At 34.7% G+C, this 19,020-nt stretch overlaps 1 protein-coding gene across 1 annotated transcript; it reads left to right on the top strand.

Moving 5' to 3' along the window:
- Positions 1–601: 601 nt before the first annotated feature.
- On the top strand, positions 602–5,481 carry LOC120000931 (exocyst complex component EXO84A). Its single transcript, XM_038849098.1, has 7 exons — positions 602–864; positions 1,022–1,119; positions 1,433–2,480; positions 2,738–3,253; positions 4,155–4,343; positions 4,473–4,609; positions 4,755–5,481. Exons 1-7 carry the CDS (start codon positions 724–726, stop codon positions 4,915–4,917), a joined length of 2,292 nt encoding a protein of 763 aa, XP_038705026.1. The 5' UTR covers positions 602–723; the 3' UTR covers positions 4,918–5,481.
- The last annotated feature ends 13,539 nt before the right edge of the window (positions 5,482–19,020 follow it).

The raw sequence follows: 19,020 nt of genomic DNA, 5'->3' as shown, positions 1-19,020 counted from the left end.
GTTGTATCGCCCTACTTTCTCCGAAGTCCAAACTCTTCACCCTATTGTTGCTAGACGTCTTCACATGTTATAAATGTTAATGTTGAGAGTTAAATTGAATTCTCGAGTGCAATACATCTTATGTTGTTTCTCAAAAAAATACATCTTATGTGAAATTAATTGTACAAAACCTTAATCTAGTAGTGTGTGGCAAATAAAATAATCAAACAATTCAATGACTCGTAGGATTGTCTAAACGGTAAAAGTTTATAATAAGGCCTATTATTAAGTGTATGGTCTCATATTCGCATGGTTGTGACCATCAAAATTTAATTTCATATTGAATCTACAAAGTGTAAACTTGTAAAAGAATTTTAGTGTGGGCTTGGTCTGTCCCTGCGTGTACTTGGTTTGTGTTTCTTGTGTGGGTTATTTATTGTATTTGTACTTGTACTCTAAAAAAAAGGAATTTTAGTGAGATAAAATAATTAGTGAAAAAAGATGATCTAACCGTCATAACAAACATGAACGTAGAGAACAAAACCAGACTACCAGAGAGCGAGTCCTACGTGTTCTTAAAGGGCGCATATATATTGCACTTGCCCGCCTACTTCTCCAAATTCAAGCTCTTCTGGTTTTGTGATCTGAAATCCCTTAATGTATTCACAGTGATTTCCATTTCGAGTCTCAAATTGTTTTCATGAATCTGATTTTGCGTCGTAAGAGAATCGATCGTCGTCAACAATGTCGTTCTCCTCGAGTATCGGAGATTCTGCAGAGCTGGAGGGCAATCTCACCCTCGGCGACCGCCTTAAGGTCTTCAAGAGTTCCAACTTTGATCCAAACGCCTATTTCACCTCCAAATGCCAGACCATGAACGAGAAGGTCTCTTTGATTTTGTTGTCTCGTTCCATCTAATTACTTCTTTTTTCTTCCCCTTTTTCCAATTGAAGAACGATTTGATGTTTCAAAGAATTGTAGTGGCCGAAGATTGCGAGATTGAATGTTTTTTCTGTGCATTGATAATGATTAATGTTGACAGGAGATAAGGCACTTGTGCTCATACCTTGTTGAGCTAAAAAAGGCCTCCGCCGAGGAGATGCGCAAAAGTGTTTATGCTAATTATTCAGCCTTCATCCGGTGAGCATGGTAATTTGAGATATGTGAATTGATGTTTTCGGAGATATGCTTTATACTTCCACATAGAGGCACCTGAAAGTTATTTAAGGAATTGGAGATAGTGATTTTAATATTTCAATATCAGTTTGCTGTTTCAGGTTGTATGTTTCTTCCATATGTGACAAATCGGACAATATTACATTTACAGTTGACGCATCCTCATAAATGTTGTTAACATGTATGCAAAACACAGCTAAATGAGGTTGCTTAGGTGCAGTATTGATGATCTTTGTCTATGAAATACAAAACTATCTATGTTAGTTTTTATTTGCAGCACATCCAAGGAGATTTCAGCCCTTGAGGGGCAGCTTCTTTCAATGAGAAACCTTCTATCAACACAAGCAGCTTTGATTCATGGTTTAGCTGAAGGCGCAATCAGTGATGCCTTGTGCGCTCGTGCTGATGATTCAACAGAAAAGGACACCTCCAAAGCTGAGAATAGGCAACTTTCCAAGATAGAAGATTGGTTAACAAATTTCTTGGAGACCCTTGAAGTTCTATTGGCTGAAAGGAGAGTTGATGAAGCTTTGGCTGCCCTGGAACAAGGAGAAAGTGTAGCCAATGAAGCTAATGACAGACATGCATTGACTCCAACAGCACTCATCTCATTGAAGAACGCCATTACAGAACAGAGACAAAAACTAGCTGATCAGCTTGCAGAGACCACTCGCCAACCTTCTACACGTGGTGTTGAGCTTCGTTCAGCTGTCCTAGCTCTGAAAAAACTTGGGGATGGTCCCCGTGCCCATACATTGCTACTCAGTTCTCACCATCAGAAGTTACAGTCCAGCATGCAGAATCTTCGTGCATCAAGTGCTTCATATAGAGGAGCATATGCTGCTGCACTTTCTCAGCTTGTTTTTTCAACCATTGCACAAGCAGCAAGTGATTCCTTAGCAGTTTTCAGTGATGAACCCGCATATTCCTCTGAGCTCGTAAGTTGGGCTGTCAAGCAAACTGAGGCTTTTGCCCTTCTTTTAAAGAGACATGTTTTGGCTTCATCGGCAGCTTCAGGAGATATGAGAGTTGCTGCGGATTGCATGGAAATATGCTTGGGCCACTGTTCTTTATTAGAAGTTCGTGGATTGGCCCTTTCTCCAGTCTTACTGAGACTTTTTCGGCTCAGCATTGAGCAGGCATTGAGTGCGAACTTAAAAAGAATTGAACAGAGCAGTGCTGCTCTGGCAGCAGGAGATGATTGGTTGCTTCTGCATCCACCAGTTGGTGCACGTCCATTATCTTCGGCTGCTTCTCTTGGCAGCACAAATACATCACAGCCAAAGCTTTCAGCCAGTGCTCACAAATTTAATTCAATGGTTCAGGTGATTAGTTGTGTTTTCTGTTTATAATTTATTCCTCCCTTAGTGTTACGTTTGAATTTTTACTCCTTTAGTTAGTTTGCTACTGCTTGAACTGATTTGGGAACAAAAGCTTATTTGCTTAATCTATTGCACATTGTTGCGATAGTTTAGTTCAATAGTTTTACATTTTGAATTGAATTATTCTAAGTTCCATTTTCTTTCGATTCGTACTCAGGTGATGTAAAATCCACTAATTTTACCATCATCTTTGAGTTCAGGAATTTCTTGAAGATGTGGGACCCCTTGAGAGCCTTCAGTTGGACAGTCCTGCATTGGAAGGCGTTCTACAAGTGTTCAACTCTTATGTCAATCTGTTAATAAACGCACTACCTGGTTCACTAGAGAACGAGGAGAACTTGGATGGCTCTAGCATTAAAATTGTTAAAATGGCAGAAACTGAAGCCCAACAGATAGCTTTGCTAGCTAATGCATCATTGTTAGCCGATGAGCTGCTACCAAGGGCTGCCATGAAGCTTTTGCCATTGTCACAGTCTAATCGAATGGATGATAACTCTAGAAGAGCTTCAGACAGGCAAAGCCGTCTTGTAGAGCAAAGGGAATGGAAAAGGAGGCTTCAACGTTCGGTAGATCGATTGCGAGATAGCTTCTGCAGACAACATGCACTTGACCTAATCTTCGCAGAAGATGGTGATGTCCGTCTCAATCCTTATATCTACACAAGTATGGATGGAGGTGGAGAAGAGCCTGAATGGTTTCCATCTCCAGTTTTTCAGGTAATAAATTCTGCTATGCAATTTTATTTTATTCGCAATATTGTTGTTTTTCCTTATGGAATAAGGACAATGTAATAGGTTCTGATATCCTAGACAACTAAAACATGCCAGAAATATTTACCTCAAGACTTGCTGATCGGTGCCATGGATTTTAATGCAGATCAATACTCGTGCATACAACAAAGCATAATAGTTTAGCAGCTTAGTACTTGCCAAAAAAAAGTTTAGCAGCATAGCTCCCTTTTTATTTATGTTGCGATTCACATCGTCATGATCCTTACAATTGGTTTAACGCCACATGATCTGAATTTTCCATATCATTGGGTTTGGTTTAGTGCGAGTAATTTTTTCTATACATTCATTTTTCTGGGGAAAATGGTGGAGGAAACTGTAATTTTAGAAATTATGGTATTTGGTTCTTTATATAACTTACCAGAAAATTTGTTTTGTTTTATGGATCACACTCCAGTATGTGAGTAAATTTCCTTTTATTTCTTTCAATATTACACGCGCCATAAGCTCTAGAGAAAATTAGATGGCATACAAAGAGAGAAGAGAAATTTTATGAAGAAATTAATAAAACAGGTACTAAATCCTATCAGGAGTTTTTTTTTCCTTTTATTTTCGCAATGCACCCTAATTACCAGCCACCTATAAATTATAATAATGAACTATAAAATATCCATAAAGTTGATGCATGTAAAGGATTACCACTACTTTCTTGAGATGGTTTATTTTTCTGTAGATTTGGCTGCTTGCATTATTATTATGCTTGCATTTAGATAGCACCTTCAATGTCACTCCCCCCATTCTTATGTGGCTAGCCTTTTGCTCACATCAAATTCTTTTTTAGAACTTTGGTTTTCCTTGAGAATTCATCACGAACTACACGTATGATCAGGAACTATTTGCAAAACTAACTCGGATGGCAAGCCTTGCGACAGATATGTTTGTGGGTAGGGAAAGATTTGCAACAGTCCTACTAATGAGACTTACAGAGACAGTGATCCTGTGGCTTTCTAATGATCAAGGCTTTTGGGAAGAGATAGAAGAGGGGCCAAAGCCTTTAGGACCTCTTGGCCTTCAACAGGTACATTAATTTAATTTACGAATATGTTTGTTTTAGTGAATTGATTTGACATACCTTCCCACAATGAAACAGGATTACAGGCGTCGAGTTGCTGTGCTAAATAAGTAATGTTTTACATCCTTGTTGCAGCTTTACTTGGATATGGAGTTTGTGTTGCTCTTCACATCCCAAGGTCGTTATTTGTCTAGAAATTTACACACTGTCATCAAAAACATTATAGGAAGAGCTATTGAAGCAGTATCCGCAACTGGAATAGATCCTTACAGGTACATTTAGCTGGCATATATATATTTGTTCTATTTTCTTATATACATGCTATAAAAAATTGTTGTTCAGAGGATGTGGGCAGATCAACAGCCTACTGGATGAACTTTTTATTTTGTATTCCCTCACAAGTATTTGTTTTAGCAGTGTATTGCCGGATGATGAAAATTTTGCTGAAGTTGCACAGATAGCAATCAAGATGCTTACAGGGAAAGCCAACTTTGGTACTATGGAACGAGATGTTACTAGCCCCACTGCATCCCTATCAGCCAAATCTGTCTCGTCAGTCCACTCTCATGGCAGTAACTAGAGTTTGCTCATTAACTATCCGAAGCATGTCGCGGAACGGAAGGACCAGGTTTTTTTTGTCAATGTTGATGTTTTCTACCATGTTACGTGATTTGAAAGATAGCCACAATCGTCCACTCTCCAATTATCCATTGAGAAGTGGCATTCTCACTCCCCATTTTAGTAATCACACCCTCTAATCATTGGTTTGTATTTTTTTATATTATTTTATGTTTGATTTGATATTTAATTCTGTTGATTGGCGTGTGATTTTACATTAGATTCACATTCTCATAATTGGTTTTTCCACCCCCAACAATTAAATAAAGTAACTTATTATATCACATTAAGTAGATTGGTGTGTACATTTAATGTATGCTGCAAATTGTTCACTGTACGGAGTGGCCCATTCGTTTGTAGAATCATACCTATATCTAAACCATTGAATCATAATTTTGGAAGAAGCTTGATTTATTGCCTTGCGCCCTTCAAGATCATGATGATATTAGTTGCAGCATTGAGTTACAGATGTTCACGAAACAGTTTGAACAAAAGTCCAGGACTGGTATATTGAACATATCAACTCGTCGTGATCCGTCTGCATTCGAGTGGTTTAGATATAGGTTGACAGATGATTACCCGATGCCTCCTATTATGATTCAGTGGTTTAGATATAAGAATGATTTTGCAAACGAATGGGTTACTCCGTACAGTGAACAACTTGTAGCATATATTAAATGTACCATTCAATCTACTTTAATGTGATATAATAAGTTACTTTATTTAATTATCGGGGGTGGAAAATCTAATTATAGGGGTGGGAAAACTAATTATGGGAATGTAAATCTAACGTAAATCAAAAGAATTAAATATCAAATCAAACATAAAATAATATTTAAAAATACAAACCAATGATTGGGGTTGTGAGATTACTAAAATGATGGGGTGATAATAACACTACTCTTATCTATTAGCCTGCCTCTCAGGTCTAGTTTCAAATTATTCTATTAAATGATGTACAGCTTGCCTCCTCTATCTACAAGTGAGCATATCACTTCAACCACCCACACGCTCAGTTGCCATAATTTTTGATAGGCCTAAAAGTTCATCCAAGAGATTAAGAGCATTCACAGTAGCTCCTCTGAACAGATTCTCTAAAATATAGTAATATGAGTCATGTTATAGTTTTACAGAATCACAATTCAACAGCACTCCACAACATCTCCTTTAAATCATCTTCTATAACTTAAAATATTCATTTTTTCAATCACTTTTAAAATCTTTTATGTTTAATTTTTATCGATTGCATTATACATTAACAAATATATTTTTGACAATATCATTTTTAAAATTAAATAATATATAAAATAAAGACAAAAAATATTACATATATATAGAATTTTCAGTCTTCCGAGGTGCCTACAGCTTTCTAGTGATCCCTATTGGTGCATGCTTTGGGGGAAAAAACTGCTTAAGAATCTCAGAACAAACAAATTCAATCCAATTGAAAATAGTAATGAACTAATAAAAGATATAATTGATTGATAAAATTCACAAAATTGAATTTTAATGCAAACAAATTCAATCCAATTGAAAGTACTACTCAACAAATAAAAGATATATTTGATTGATAAAATTTTCGGCCTGTAACAAACAGCGGTTCGGGTCAGAGAAAAAAAATTAATTAGTCGAAAACACAAAAATATTCCTCTAATAACTATAAAATGGCTAGTTTAGGGGGTATTTTTGTCATTTCACAATACAAGTTAAAACATTATCAAAAAGATCAAAATACTATTTCCAACAACTATAAAACCACTAGTTTTAGAGGTATATTAATAAAGTACATTAAAAAAAGTTTAAATAACTGTAAAGACCAAAATAACCCTACAAATATTCAAAAAGATCAGTTTCTGGGGATATTTCGGTCGACACAATTAATACCCATTAGCTCTATAAATGCCACTACATTTCTCTCTAATTGTATCTAATACTCTCAATAATCTTCAATTTGCAATACTAACATTTGCAATACTTTCAATTGTTTTAATTCTCTTAATTCACCACATTTGGAGATCAAGTGTTGAAAGTTAATTGGATGGATAAGTTTGTCTTATAATAATTGTCATTTGATTTAGTCAATATATTTATCAATAAATTTTTATTGATGATGTTGCATTTTTATGAGTTTGTAGTACTTTTCATTAGGGATATTCAAGTGTTTTACCAACTTGCCACTAGTTTTGAAGGGTGGTAAACCAAAATGACTCTTCCAATTTTTTTTTTATACATTTATATCTTTTTTGCAATTGTTGTGTTTAAAAGTTAACTAAATAATGTATCCATACAACAACACATTCACACACTTACTAAACACTTTTTTGGATAGTCCACAAATTAAGTGGCAAAACGCGATTAATGAACAAATAAGAGTTGTGCCGAGTAGGAATCAGCATTTGGCCTGCAGGCCGAGACTTGCCCGAGCCTGTAGGCCAAAGCCCGGCCCGAGCTAGAATTTGAGTGGGCCTGGGCAGCCCAGCCCTATGCCTCAGGCGGGCCTGGGCTCCATTTCTAGGATCGAGCCTGGCCTGAAGCCCGACCATTTGGGCCAACTTTGGATCGGCCCAAGCCCGATAACACCAATCCTCTTCTCCTGACTTTAGTAGGCAGTAACCCAGTTCTTCTCTCCTCTGCAACTCTGCCGCCTCACTATGTCAGAATAGTTGCCCGTTGGACTAGCAGCAGTAGGCTAGGCTTAGCTGTTTGTTTGCCCATTGGACTAGCCGGCTACTGCTAGGCTTAGCTGTTTGTTTATGGAAAAGAAGTCTTGCAGAGTTGCAGTGTGAAGGCAGAGCAGAGAGTCAGAGACAAGAGACTTCAAATCCGACCGTTTGCTACAACTCCAAGCCTCCAACGTTCATCAATCTACGGGCTACGACTACAAGGCTACAACTACAAACAATTGAAACAACTAAACAAGCGTACAAATACCCCCCTTTCACATTTTTTATTCTTCACAAATCACAATCACAAATCAATCTACTCATACGGTTACAATCTTACAAAGTTACAAATCTACCTCAGTCCTCACAATTTCTCTAATTCACAAATCAAAATCACAACTCACTGAGTCACCGTCACAAGCTCTCTGCTCTGAAAGTCTGAATCCACTTCTTACTTCCCCACGACTTCTTGCTACAGAGGGCCGACGACACTTGGAAGACAACTCTCTGGACTTTGCTCAGTCGCTGTGAGCCTGTGACTACTCTTAGCTCTCAGCTCTATCGAACTTGCTTGTGAACACTGCTCTCATCCGTGACGACTGACGTAGTGACTCGTGATTCATGAAGTTGGTGAAGATATCTCTTCAATTTGGTTATCTAATTATCTTTAAATCCTAACTTCTTAAGTTCGTATAATATTCTGTAACTCGTCTAATATGAGATATATATCAGATATTCAATTTTAGATAATTTGTTAATTTTCTTTTATTAATTCATTGTTATGAAATTTATTTAATCAATACAGATTACAGAAACAATACGACAATACCTTATACCTACTACCATACCAATTACCTAATACCAATATACATACTTATACACTATTAATCTATTATGAATTTATGATTTATAATTGTATTTATATAATTATATGTTTAACACTACCTATTTTTTTGTTAGGAGAATGTCAATTGCAATTTGTACAAGCACTATTGAGCATTGGCAACTCATCTTCAACTTATTGTAGAGAATTAAATTGTTGGGGTAATTTCTTATTTATATTTTCTTGCATGTTTAATTTGCTTAATTGTTTTAGTATGGACCCTAGGCATAATGGTGATCACCCTACCACTATTGATGATGAAGAATTAATTATGAGGGAATCCATAGGATCTCCCACTAATCAAATTCCAAATGAGGGCACTTCTACTTCTACTGCTAAAAACAAAAAGTTGGGTCGTAGTGATGCATGGTTGGCTTTTGATAAACTTATAGTCACAAATGCAAATAATGTTAGAGAAGTGAAAGCAACATGTAAAACTTGTGGTAAGCTTCTAAGTGGTGGGTCGGGTGGAGGTACTAGTAATTTGAAACTTCATTCTGCAAGATGTGGACAAAATAGTAATGTAGACATAAGAACACAAATGCAATTAAATATAGATAAAAATGAAAATGTTGCTAATTTTCAATATGATGAAACACATGCTCATGAAGAGGTCATAGATTATATGGTTAGAGCCGAAAAACCATTTACTTTTGTTGAAAGGCATGATTTTACTGGTATGATTCAAAGAGACATTAATCCTCAATATTATGGTTTTTCTGCTACAACTGCAAAAATAAAATCCATAGATAGATTTCAAAATCAATTTATTGAATTGAAAAAAAAATTCAAAATTTTGATGAAAATTTTTGTCTTACATCCAATATATGGATTTCTCTCCAAAAAATGAGTTATTTATCATTGACAGCTTATTATATTGATAATGAATGGAATTTGAATAATTGTGAGTTTTAAAGTGTTAGAGTCTCCTCATACAGGTTTTTCAATAGCTTCTGTAATTGCTCAAGAACTTGAGAATTTGGGTATTAGTTAAAAAATATTTTCAATAACATTAGATAATGCAAGTAATAATGAATCAACTCAAAGAACTTTGAAACGTTATCTTATGCTACTTTTAGGTGGAAACTTATTTCATGTTCATTGTTGTGCTCATATTTGTAATTTGATAGTCCAAGATGGTTTACGCATTTTATCTTGTCTCATTGAAATAATTAGAGATATTGTCTTATGCATTAACTCATCTGTTTCTAGATATGAAATGTATAAAAATTGTTACGTAAAATTACAGACGATGAGGAAAAACATTCCTCTAGATGTTCCCCATCAATGGAACTCAACATTTGAAATGTTAAGAGTGGCAACAAAATATCAGAGAATCGTTGATTTATTTTGCATAGAATTGAAAGAAAAACACCCTAATTATAATATACAATTACCTAGCGAATTTGATTGGACAATTGCTCATATTATTAGAGATTTTTTGGATATTTTTAATAAATCTAATCTACTAAATATTTTGTTCAATTTAGTATCCTTCATCTTCTCGAGTAGTTATGCAATTAACACATATTTGTATGACATTTAAACGATTTTCACAACTTGATACTTTTAAAAATGCTTTATTTGCCATGAAAGAAAAGTTTTCAAAATATTTTGATCATTTGCCAAACATATTCAGTATTGCTATGGTTATGGATCTTAGGTGTAAGGTTGATGCTTTAAAATTATGGTTAGAGACATTATATGATGACGATATCATTAAAGTCAAATCACAAATAAATGAAATAAATACTACTTCAATTATCTTATCAATACAAAATCAATTTGGAGAACATAGACCACCACATGATATTCCTGCTTCGAGTTCTTCTTCCTCGTCTAGTGTATTAGGAGGTTTTGCATTGCTAAAGAGTAGATGAACTCAATCATCTACATCATCTAGTGGGTCCACTTTTGAATTGAAAAGGTATCTTGACCAACCTATGATTGATATTGAGGATAATCCTGATTTTGATATATTAGCCTGGTGGAGAACACAAGAGCACAGGTATCCTTTACTCGCTAAAATGGCACGTGATCTACTAACTGTTCCAATTTCGATCGTAGCATCAGAAGCAACTTTTAGTGCAGGTGGGAGAGTTGTATCACAAACCCGAAGCAGCCTTGGTCCACAAACCATAGAAGCATTAGTCTTTCTTAAAGATTGGAGTTTAGCAAATTAGAGACTACAAGAGGAGAAACGAGTAGCTGAACTTGCTGAAGAAATGAATGAGTTAAAGTTATCAAGACCAGAATGGATTGAAGATAGTTCTACCGATACTAATCAATGATTAGTCATAGATAATAAATTGTAACTTTATAATTATGTATTTATAGTCAAAGAGACTAGAGTGATACAAATGATTAAAAGTATATTGTATATAGGTGTCAACCTAGTTGGGATGTATATATAATATATATGATGCAATTTCACTCTTTATACTGAGGGCAACTGCTCAGCCAATCAACCATTGTACTTCTCTAATGTTGGTCGGGATTCCATATGAAGGATGGCATCTACCTTCTTAGGATTGGCCTCAATCCCTCTTCTCATCACTAGGAAACTGACAAACTTTCTTGAGCTGATGCAAAATGCATATTTGCCTGGATTAAGATTTATTTGAAACCTCTCCAGTGTGTCAAAGATATTTTGCAGGTCAACTAGGTGTTCATTGCCCCTTTTTCTCTTGACAACCATGTTGTCTATATAAGATTCAATTTTCTTACCGAACTGGTTGGAGAAAACATGGTTAACAAACCACTGGTAGGTTGCTTTTGCATTCTTAAGTCCGAAAGGCATTACCTTATAATTAGTATGTCCTTTCTGAGGTGATGAATGAATTGCTATCCTCTTCTTCTGATTCCATCTTTATTTGGTCAATCTACTTCAAGATTTTATGTTGAGCTGATGTGTGATGACCTCTACACTTATACCTGATATTTGATTTGCACTCCACACAAAGCCTTTAACATTGTTGAGGAGTAAGGTGGTCATATCCTTTAGTAGTTTGGCAACACCTATTCCTTTCTTGCTATTGATTCACCACTCTTGATTGTTGCTGAAGCTGTAACTGACCTTTGCTCAATGGTTGCTTCACGTTTGTCAAGTCTAGAGGACTTCGACTCTTTTTGTCGGTAGGAATTAGATGATTGGTTATTCGTAGCTTTTACTAATATCACGTTTATTCTCGTAGCTTTTACTAACATGCACTCCTGTATTCAAAAAAAAATCATTCTCCAATTGTCGTTGTTCTATCGATATTGGAGGATTCTCAGTTGAAGCATACTGTAACCCCCAATTGTTGAGGTGCCTCCAAATATCTCACCAAGTATGTTATAATGCTCTCAACTTTCTTTCCTAAGTGACATGCACTCTTTATTATTTTCTGCAATAATTCAAATAATAAATGTTGGCATGCAAATTCTTAAGCAATTATAAAAAGTAAAGTCTTGATATTACATACCTTTGTAAAATTCACCCCACACTTCTTCAGAAGCATTGAATAAACAATTGAATTGAAAAAAGTGTTGGACAAAAAGGTCCTACATTTTAGTTTTAATGATTGTACCTTACCATGCCATTTGATTCAATACATCATATGTTGAATTTGAGTGTTGTATGAAATCGATTTTCATTAAAGTATTTTAAACCTAGCTAGTTCATGAAAACTCAACAATCATTTTTGTATTAAATTAACTTTGATTAAGCTGAAATTTGTTAGAAATCTTAGTATAACTTTACTTTCTGAAAATTGAGTCTCATGGGACAAAGAATCGACTTAATCCATTACCCCATACAGTGGAAGACGCAAAATTCGAACTCACTAAAGGCACAACTAAGTAGCAGGGGTTTGGGAGTAGTGCCCCCAAAAAATTTTTATCAGGTTATTCATATGGCATGAAAATAATGACTAATAATAGTTTCAAACATTTGAACTTGTCAATTGTATTTTACAGGGTTATTTATACGATATATACGACATAGTATGTATTTTACGTACTCACATCGGTTTACAAATACCAGTGTGAGTGAAAGAGTGAGTATAAAATAGAAGATGACCAATCATATGAGAGAGATAAAAAAAAGACTACAACCCTTAGTTGTAATTTTAAAAATTCGGTGGGGACAAACTGGAGTTCATTGGGGACTTAATATATATATATATATATATATATATATATATATATATATATATATATATATATATATATATATATATATATATATCTTCGTGTATGTACACTAATAGTTTTTTTAAAAAGTCAATGGGGGCAAGTGCCCACACTCACTTCCATGTAGGTTCGCCTCTGGATCCATACCAGTAGAAAGAAAAGCATTGGAATTAATATGCCATATTGCCATGGAGAGTTGATCCACATCTGCCGATCGAGGAATAACACATCCAAGGAATAACTAATCTCACAAAACTCAAAATAAGAAGCAAAGACTGAGATGAGGTGTAACATTTCAAAAATTTGATGACCAATGGTTGACTGCCACGTGTAAATAGGTGGTGTCAACATGTTGAGTAGATGCCAGTAATAAATAAAATTTTATTTTTATGGGTAGAAGAAGTATGTGTAGGTAATTGAGCTTGGTTAGATTAAGTTGGTTTGGTGGAAGTCATGGGATGGTGAGTACGTAAGATTTGAACTAAGAAATTGTTTAGATTGGTTCAAGTGAAAATGGATTTATTATTGGATGAGTACAAAATAGTGGACATTGTTTTGGTTAGGAAAATTAGTGAAAGAGGGCCAAGTTATATATATATATATCTACGGTATGGGATTAGTTGTGAGAATGTTGTCTTGGTTGTGAAGTGATGAGATGAAGGGGATACATTGAAAGGAATAAGATGCTAAAGGTCATTATTTTATGTAATATTCAAACTCGATTTATTTATTTGAATAAAATATATTTAGCATTTAAATGAGAAAAGACATATTGACATCAATGTCTTTTATTCTATATGGTATATGAATTGGTGTGTAGAGTCTAGGCTTGCATAAGGAAGATTAATTCATAAGTTCCTATCGAATATAAGTAAGCGATCACAGCTAAGACGGAATTGGACAAACTGTCGGCTTGGCTGTGATATAGTATTTCAGTATACCTATCTTGGTTACTGAGAGCGACAAAGCTTGAACTTACTATACCAGTACACTTGGAGTGTATTGATCAGGACTACGTGTGAGTCAATTTTTCTAATCTGATTATATGAAAAATTGTACACTCACACAGACGTTATAGAATTGTTCATATTCTTAATTTATTAAAGATTATTAATACATATGCATTTAATGTACGAGACTTTGATTTACTACAGGGTGAAGTCCTTTTGTGCAGGCCAACAAACATCAAGTGAGTTGGGTCACCGCATTAAATGTACGATGGAAAATAATTTGTTAATAAAATTCACGTCCAATTATAGATTGATGATACCCTCTTGAGAATGCTTATAGGATTTGAGATTGTGTCAAAATCCTGTAGGTGGATTTTTAATTAATCCGACACATTCAAATAAGTTAAGCGGTAAGCTCAAAAAAATATTTAAAGATGTCAATTAAATATTATATGTCTGTGACATATTTAATTGACGGGTATCTGTAACTTAAAGTAAGGAATTTTATGAACAAATATAATGAAAGGCTCAGATTTAATTTGCGATCAAACGGGGAGTGCAATTATAATATTTTAGTGGAATATATTATAATTTATGAATTATAATTATGTCCATGGGTTTGGACTGATAATTAAATTCATACGAAGCTCATGTTTTATTTTTCCTAGTTGGTCCCCACTGTAGCTCAGAAGCCCAATACTAGAAGATACAGGAATACCCAAAACGGACTTGAATTACGAGAAGGAGAGGCTTAGGGGCCGACCCACCTAGGGAGGAAACCCTAGGTGTGGCCAACCCTATAAATACACACATAGTGTGTGTTTTGTTAATACAAATTTTGAGACACCAGTTGGCCTCCCTACTCTCTAATCGTTTCCACTAGTTTTGGTTTGTGTTCTTTAGGTTCTTGAAGAAAAGGGACCACTCTCTCAATCCAAGTTTGGGAATTGGTGCATACGGTGGAAGATCCGTAGGTTTGAACTTAGTATCAAGCTTGCCGACTCCATCTTTCGTTCCTGATTATTAGAGATCAAGTCAGAGAGATCTCAAGGTAAATAATCTACTTGCAATTAATTGATATATGGTTTATGTCATGGTAATTAGTATTTGATAAGAAATTTTTGAAACTTGTTTAGCTATCGTTTATGCCTATGAGGTCCTTATACGCTTACGCTTCCACGAGTTGCATGTTTCCAACATACATAAGGTTGCTAAGATTTATGTCACCATTTAAAGGTTCATTCTAGGCCATAATAGGTAGGTTAATAATATAATTAAGAGGAATTTTTAATGCCATAGAAGGTGAGAATGTTTGGGCATCCAAAGGATTGATAGATTTAATGGAGTGACCTATAAAAAGGATGAATGTTTGGTCTTGTACAAATCCTCTAAAAAGGGATATTTCAGAGTAGAGTTCAGGAGTTGATTGTCATTAACTTGTTCGATGTTTAGGTAATGGGTCAAATCATATCAAGGTTTTGTTCAAAGATTTATTTTATGGTAAGTTTTTCTGTTAATCAATGATTAGTAAGCATATTGTGATTTTTGTGTAGGTCGTAGATAAGCACAAGAGAGTGTGTATAGTTTGGTTGGTTTGGTTGGCTCACGATTGTTCATAGCACGAGAAAAAAAGTTTTTGGGCAATTGTAAACAAAGAAAGGTCGTTTCGCTAGTTCACTACCATTTTATCATTAAGTATTGCAAATTATGGCTCCACTTTGCTCTTTCTTGTTAGGAAATAACATTTAGAATGAAAAGTTTGGTTTCTGTACATTGGATTGAACCAGATAGAGTGACATCGTTATCTATGTTAAATATATTTTTTTATTTAGAAAAAAATATATTGATAAGTCTGTGTTGATTATATGGTTAACATGAATAGTGGTTTAGAATTTGTTCTCGTGGGATGTTCGGTTATCTTGAAAATGATGATGAGGTAAATTGCACGTGTTGCATGATTCGGTTTATTGGGTAATGGTATGAGATGGGTAAAATTATTTTTAAACAAGGTGGTGTTTGTGATAAGAACATGGGTTGGTGAGATGGGTTCTTGGTGATTAGTATATTTTGTATGGTTTTGTTTGGTGTTGATTAATGACTTAGTGTTATTTGTGATGTATGTATTTTATTTAATTAAATAGGATAAGTGGACCGAGGTCATGATTTGGTGTTCGACAAACATAAAGGGAAAGCAACCGCTTAAGGATTTAGTAGGCGTTAACAAGGTGAGGCGCCCTTGTGTTATAATATGTTAAATATTTTTATTGGCCTTTTATAAAATGTTTTATAAAAATATATATGAAACTTGTTTTGATTCTATGTTTGCTCAATTTTATGAAAGAATTGTTTACCAAAGAAAATAATCATTTTTGAGATATATATCTATGGATTAAATATTTAAGGATTAACATAACCGATTCCATAAATAATTGAGTTGAGTTTGTATTCACGTATTGTTTCCTGCCCAATTTATCCAACGTCAAGTGAAAAATTTATGTGCGCACGGGCCTGACAATCCGAGTTTAGATTTATATCAGAGGTCCAAAAAATAAACTTGTGTGGTGTCATTTTCGGTGAAAATTTCAAGTCGGTACCACATGTGAAACTTTTGGACACTTAAGTCCAAGTCAAAATTTTTTATCCCTCTAAGGTACCACTAGTAGGCTAATTACATATTTATCCTTGCGATGCCTTCTTCATCCTCACAACAACTACACTTTTCCCCTCTTTCTCTCTTTCCTTGGTATTGCATGTTGGGCTTCAGCCTAAACTGAAGCTCACATCATGACATACATACTCCGACCTTCCATCACCACAAATGGTTGTTTGTTTGGCCTAAAAACAATTGGAATTTTGCAGCCACCGTGAGAAAAAAGTTTCAGATCCGGTTGATTCCAGTGGTGGTTCGCCACACTACCACTACGTTGGACTTTCCTCATTGAAGCGCACAATCCCCAGCCATATATGGTCCAAAACGGCCATCGGATATGGACGTTTTAAAATAGTAATATTGGTCACATTAACATTGGTCGGGTAATGTTAATGTTTCCAAAACAATAACCATGAGAAAAAAGCTTTAGATCTAGTGGATTCCGACAATGGTTTGTCACACAATCACCACCATCGGACTCCCCTCATTGAAGCGCACAAGGCCCAGCCATATACGGTCCAAAACGGCCACAGGATATGGACGTTTTAAAACAGCAATAAACAACAACATTGGTCGACTAATGTTACTATTTCAAAATAGTAATCGTGAGAAAAACTTCAGATCTAGTGGATTCCAACGATAGTTTCCCTCACAGAGACGCATAATACCCCGCCAAATTTGGACCAAAACGACCACCAGAAAAAGAGATCCGATTTTGAGAGAGAAAAATATGTAGTAATGAGAGAGAGATGCATTATAGAGAGAAAGATACATTGATGAGATAGAGATGTAGTAGAGAGAGATGATGTAGTGCGATGAAAGAGAGGTATGGCAGAGAGAAACCATATTAGATCTAAACTTGTTTCAAAAAGGGCAAAGAAGTTGAAGGAATTCATTAAAATTTAAATGAAATAAATAATTATAAAAAATAAAAATGGACTTATGAGGGAGAAATTTTTTGAAAATGACATGTAGCCCATCAGTTTAGTAACCCATGGGAGCCCAACAGGTTTATTCCATTGATTTAATCAATAGAATAGTTTTATTTCCACTTTTTTATCCTAGAATTCATTATCTAAAATTTATTGTTTTAATATAGATTCTATTATTTTTTAAAAGCATAGTCTAAAATTCATTGTTTTAGTTCTGAATTCATTTGTTTTTGAAATTCCATTAAAAAAAATGATGGAATTAAGATTTACCCGATAAAACTCATCGATAATGAATTTTGTTTGAAAGAGTTTTATGCGTTGATTCTGAATATGTAATTTTTTTTTAATAATCTAACATGTATTTTGAAAGTTAAAACGATTTAAAATTTCGTTTAAGAGACTTGGGCTCCCATAAACTACCTAGCACTATTGGAATTTTTTTTAGTGGATCTAAATATCTAACAGTTTTGAAAATGATATTAAGATGTCATTTTCTAAAAAAAAAAAGAAAAGAAAAGGTGGAGGCCAACCAATTTACATGCACATTTTCTCAACGCGTGCAAGAGGCATCATCTCAAATGTCAAAATTAAGACGCGTGAATCAAATACTTTCATTTTTATTCAAAAGTGACCTTAAAATCAATTTCTTCTTTCGATCTCTACAACACTCAACAGGCATGGAGTGACAACACTAACATATTGTTGCCGTTTTAGGTAATTCGGCACATGATGTGCCCTGTCGTGTTATTTTTGTTTGATGTTAACAGTCACAATATAAGTAGTTTTCACGTGTAGAATTCCATCTACACTTACTTCTTTTCTTCTTTTTTTACTTTTAATTTTAAAAAAAGGGCTTTGCTTTGTGATTGCCACATCCATGTTCTTGGATTGGACAAATGATCATATTAGTTCAAAACGTGATGGAAATATAAATGCAACTGTATATATGTGTATATGCATGTTGATGTAGTATATATCCATCTTGAGTAAGAAGTGAAATGGTCTTTCTAGTGATTATTATATATGCTTAACTATATATATAAGACCCATCTAAATGAGAGAGGGTTGGCATGAGCTGTAGTACTTGGCTTTCAACATCCACCACCATTTTTTGTTTCTAATTTTTCTTTTCTTGACTGAAAGCAAAGCAAAGCATGCATTCTCTTCTTGCATTTATTGCTCGCACCAAATTAGGTATAAAACGGCCCTAGAACTATTACAAATGGAGAAAAATATTAATTCATAAGTCCTAGAGGGCGGGTAGTACACATCGATCGGACCAGCCACCTATCTAAAACACTCAATATATATATATATTCCTTCAAATTGAATGAGAGATCGACATATATGTGGTGCATCTCCAGTTGTTGGAGTACTTTGGCCGTGTTGAGATGGAGACATGAGAGAGCCACTGCTAGCTGTTCAAGGCCATTTTCAAACACGTGAGAAATTAATTTTTTTTTTATGCTAATAATCAATCAAAGTCAAGTAGGCCATGCATGCATTTTCTGGGTTCTTTACTTAATATACATGTTAAAGGTCTCAAAAAGTTCAGTTCAACTGTTACGTTACGTAAGTACTACTTCATGCATGTTATTATATAATTAGCCTCGTGAAATTTCCAACTTTGGTTTGTGGGAGGAGAAAAAGGCCACCTATTTATCCATGTTTGTGGGTGGAGAAAAAAAATTAAATGACCTGATAATTACCCAAAACATGAAAGATAAAAAATAAAAAATAAAAACCTTTACATAAATTTACTTCCCTCTTCGCCTAATTAGTGAAACAAAGCATTCAACTTCGTACACGAAGTG

Source organism: Tripterygium wilfordii, chromosome 6 (genome assembly GCF_013401445.1).
Source record: "Tripterygium wilfordii isolate XIE 37 chromosome 6, ASM1340144v1, whole genome shotgun sequence".
Taxonomy (NCBI): domain Eukaryota; kingdom Viridiplantae; phylum Streptophyta; class Magnoliopsida; order Celastrales; family Celastraceae; genus Tripterygium; species Tripterygium wilfordii.
Note: the sequence above shows the minus strand (reverse complement) of the source record. Positions and strands in the feature narration are given on the sequence as shown.

What these genes read in the sequence shown, in the direction of transcription:
- LOC120000931 (XM_038849098.1), top strand. Translation starts at nt 724, where the DNA reads ATGTCGTTCTCCTCGAGTATCGGAGATTCTGCAGAGCTGGAGGGCAAT. An exon ending in TTCCATCTCCAGTTTTTCAG is followed by an intron (nt 3,254 to 4,154) that starts GTAATAAATTCT and finishes ACGTATGATCAG; the next exon opens with GAACTATTTGCAAAACTAAC. An exon ending in GACCTCTTGGCCTTCAACAG is followed by an intron (nt 4,344 to 4,472) that starts GTACATTAATTT and finishes TCCTTGTTGCAG; the next exon opens with CTTTACTTGGATATGGAGTT.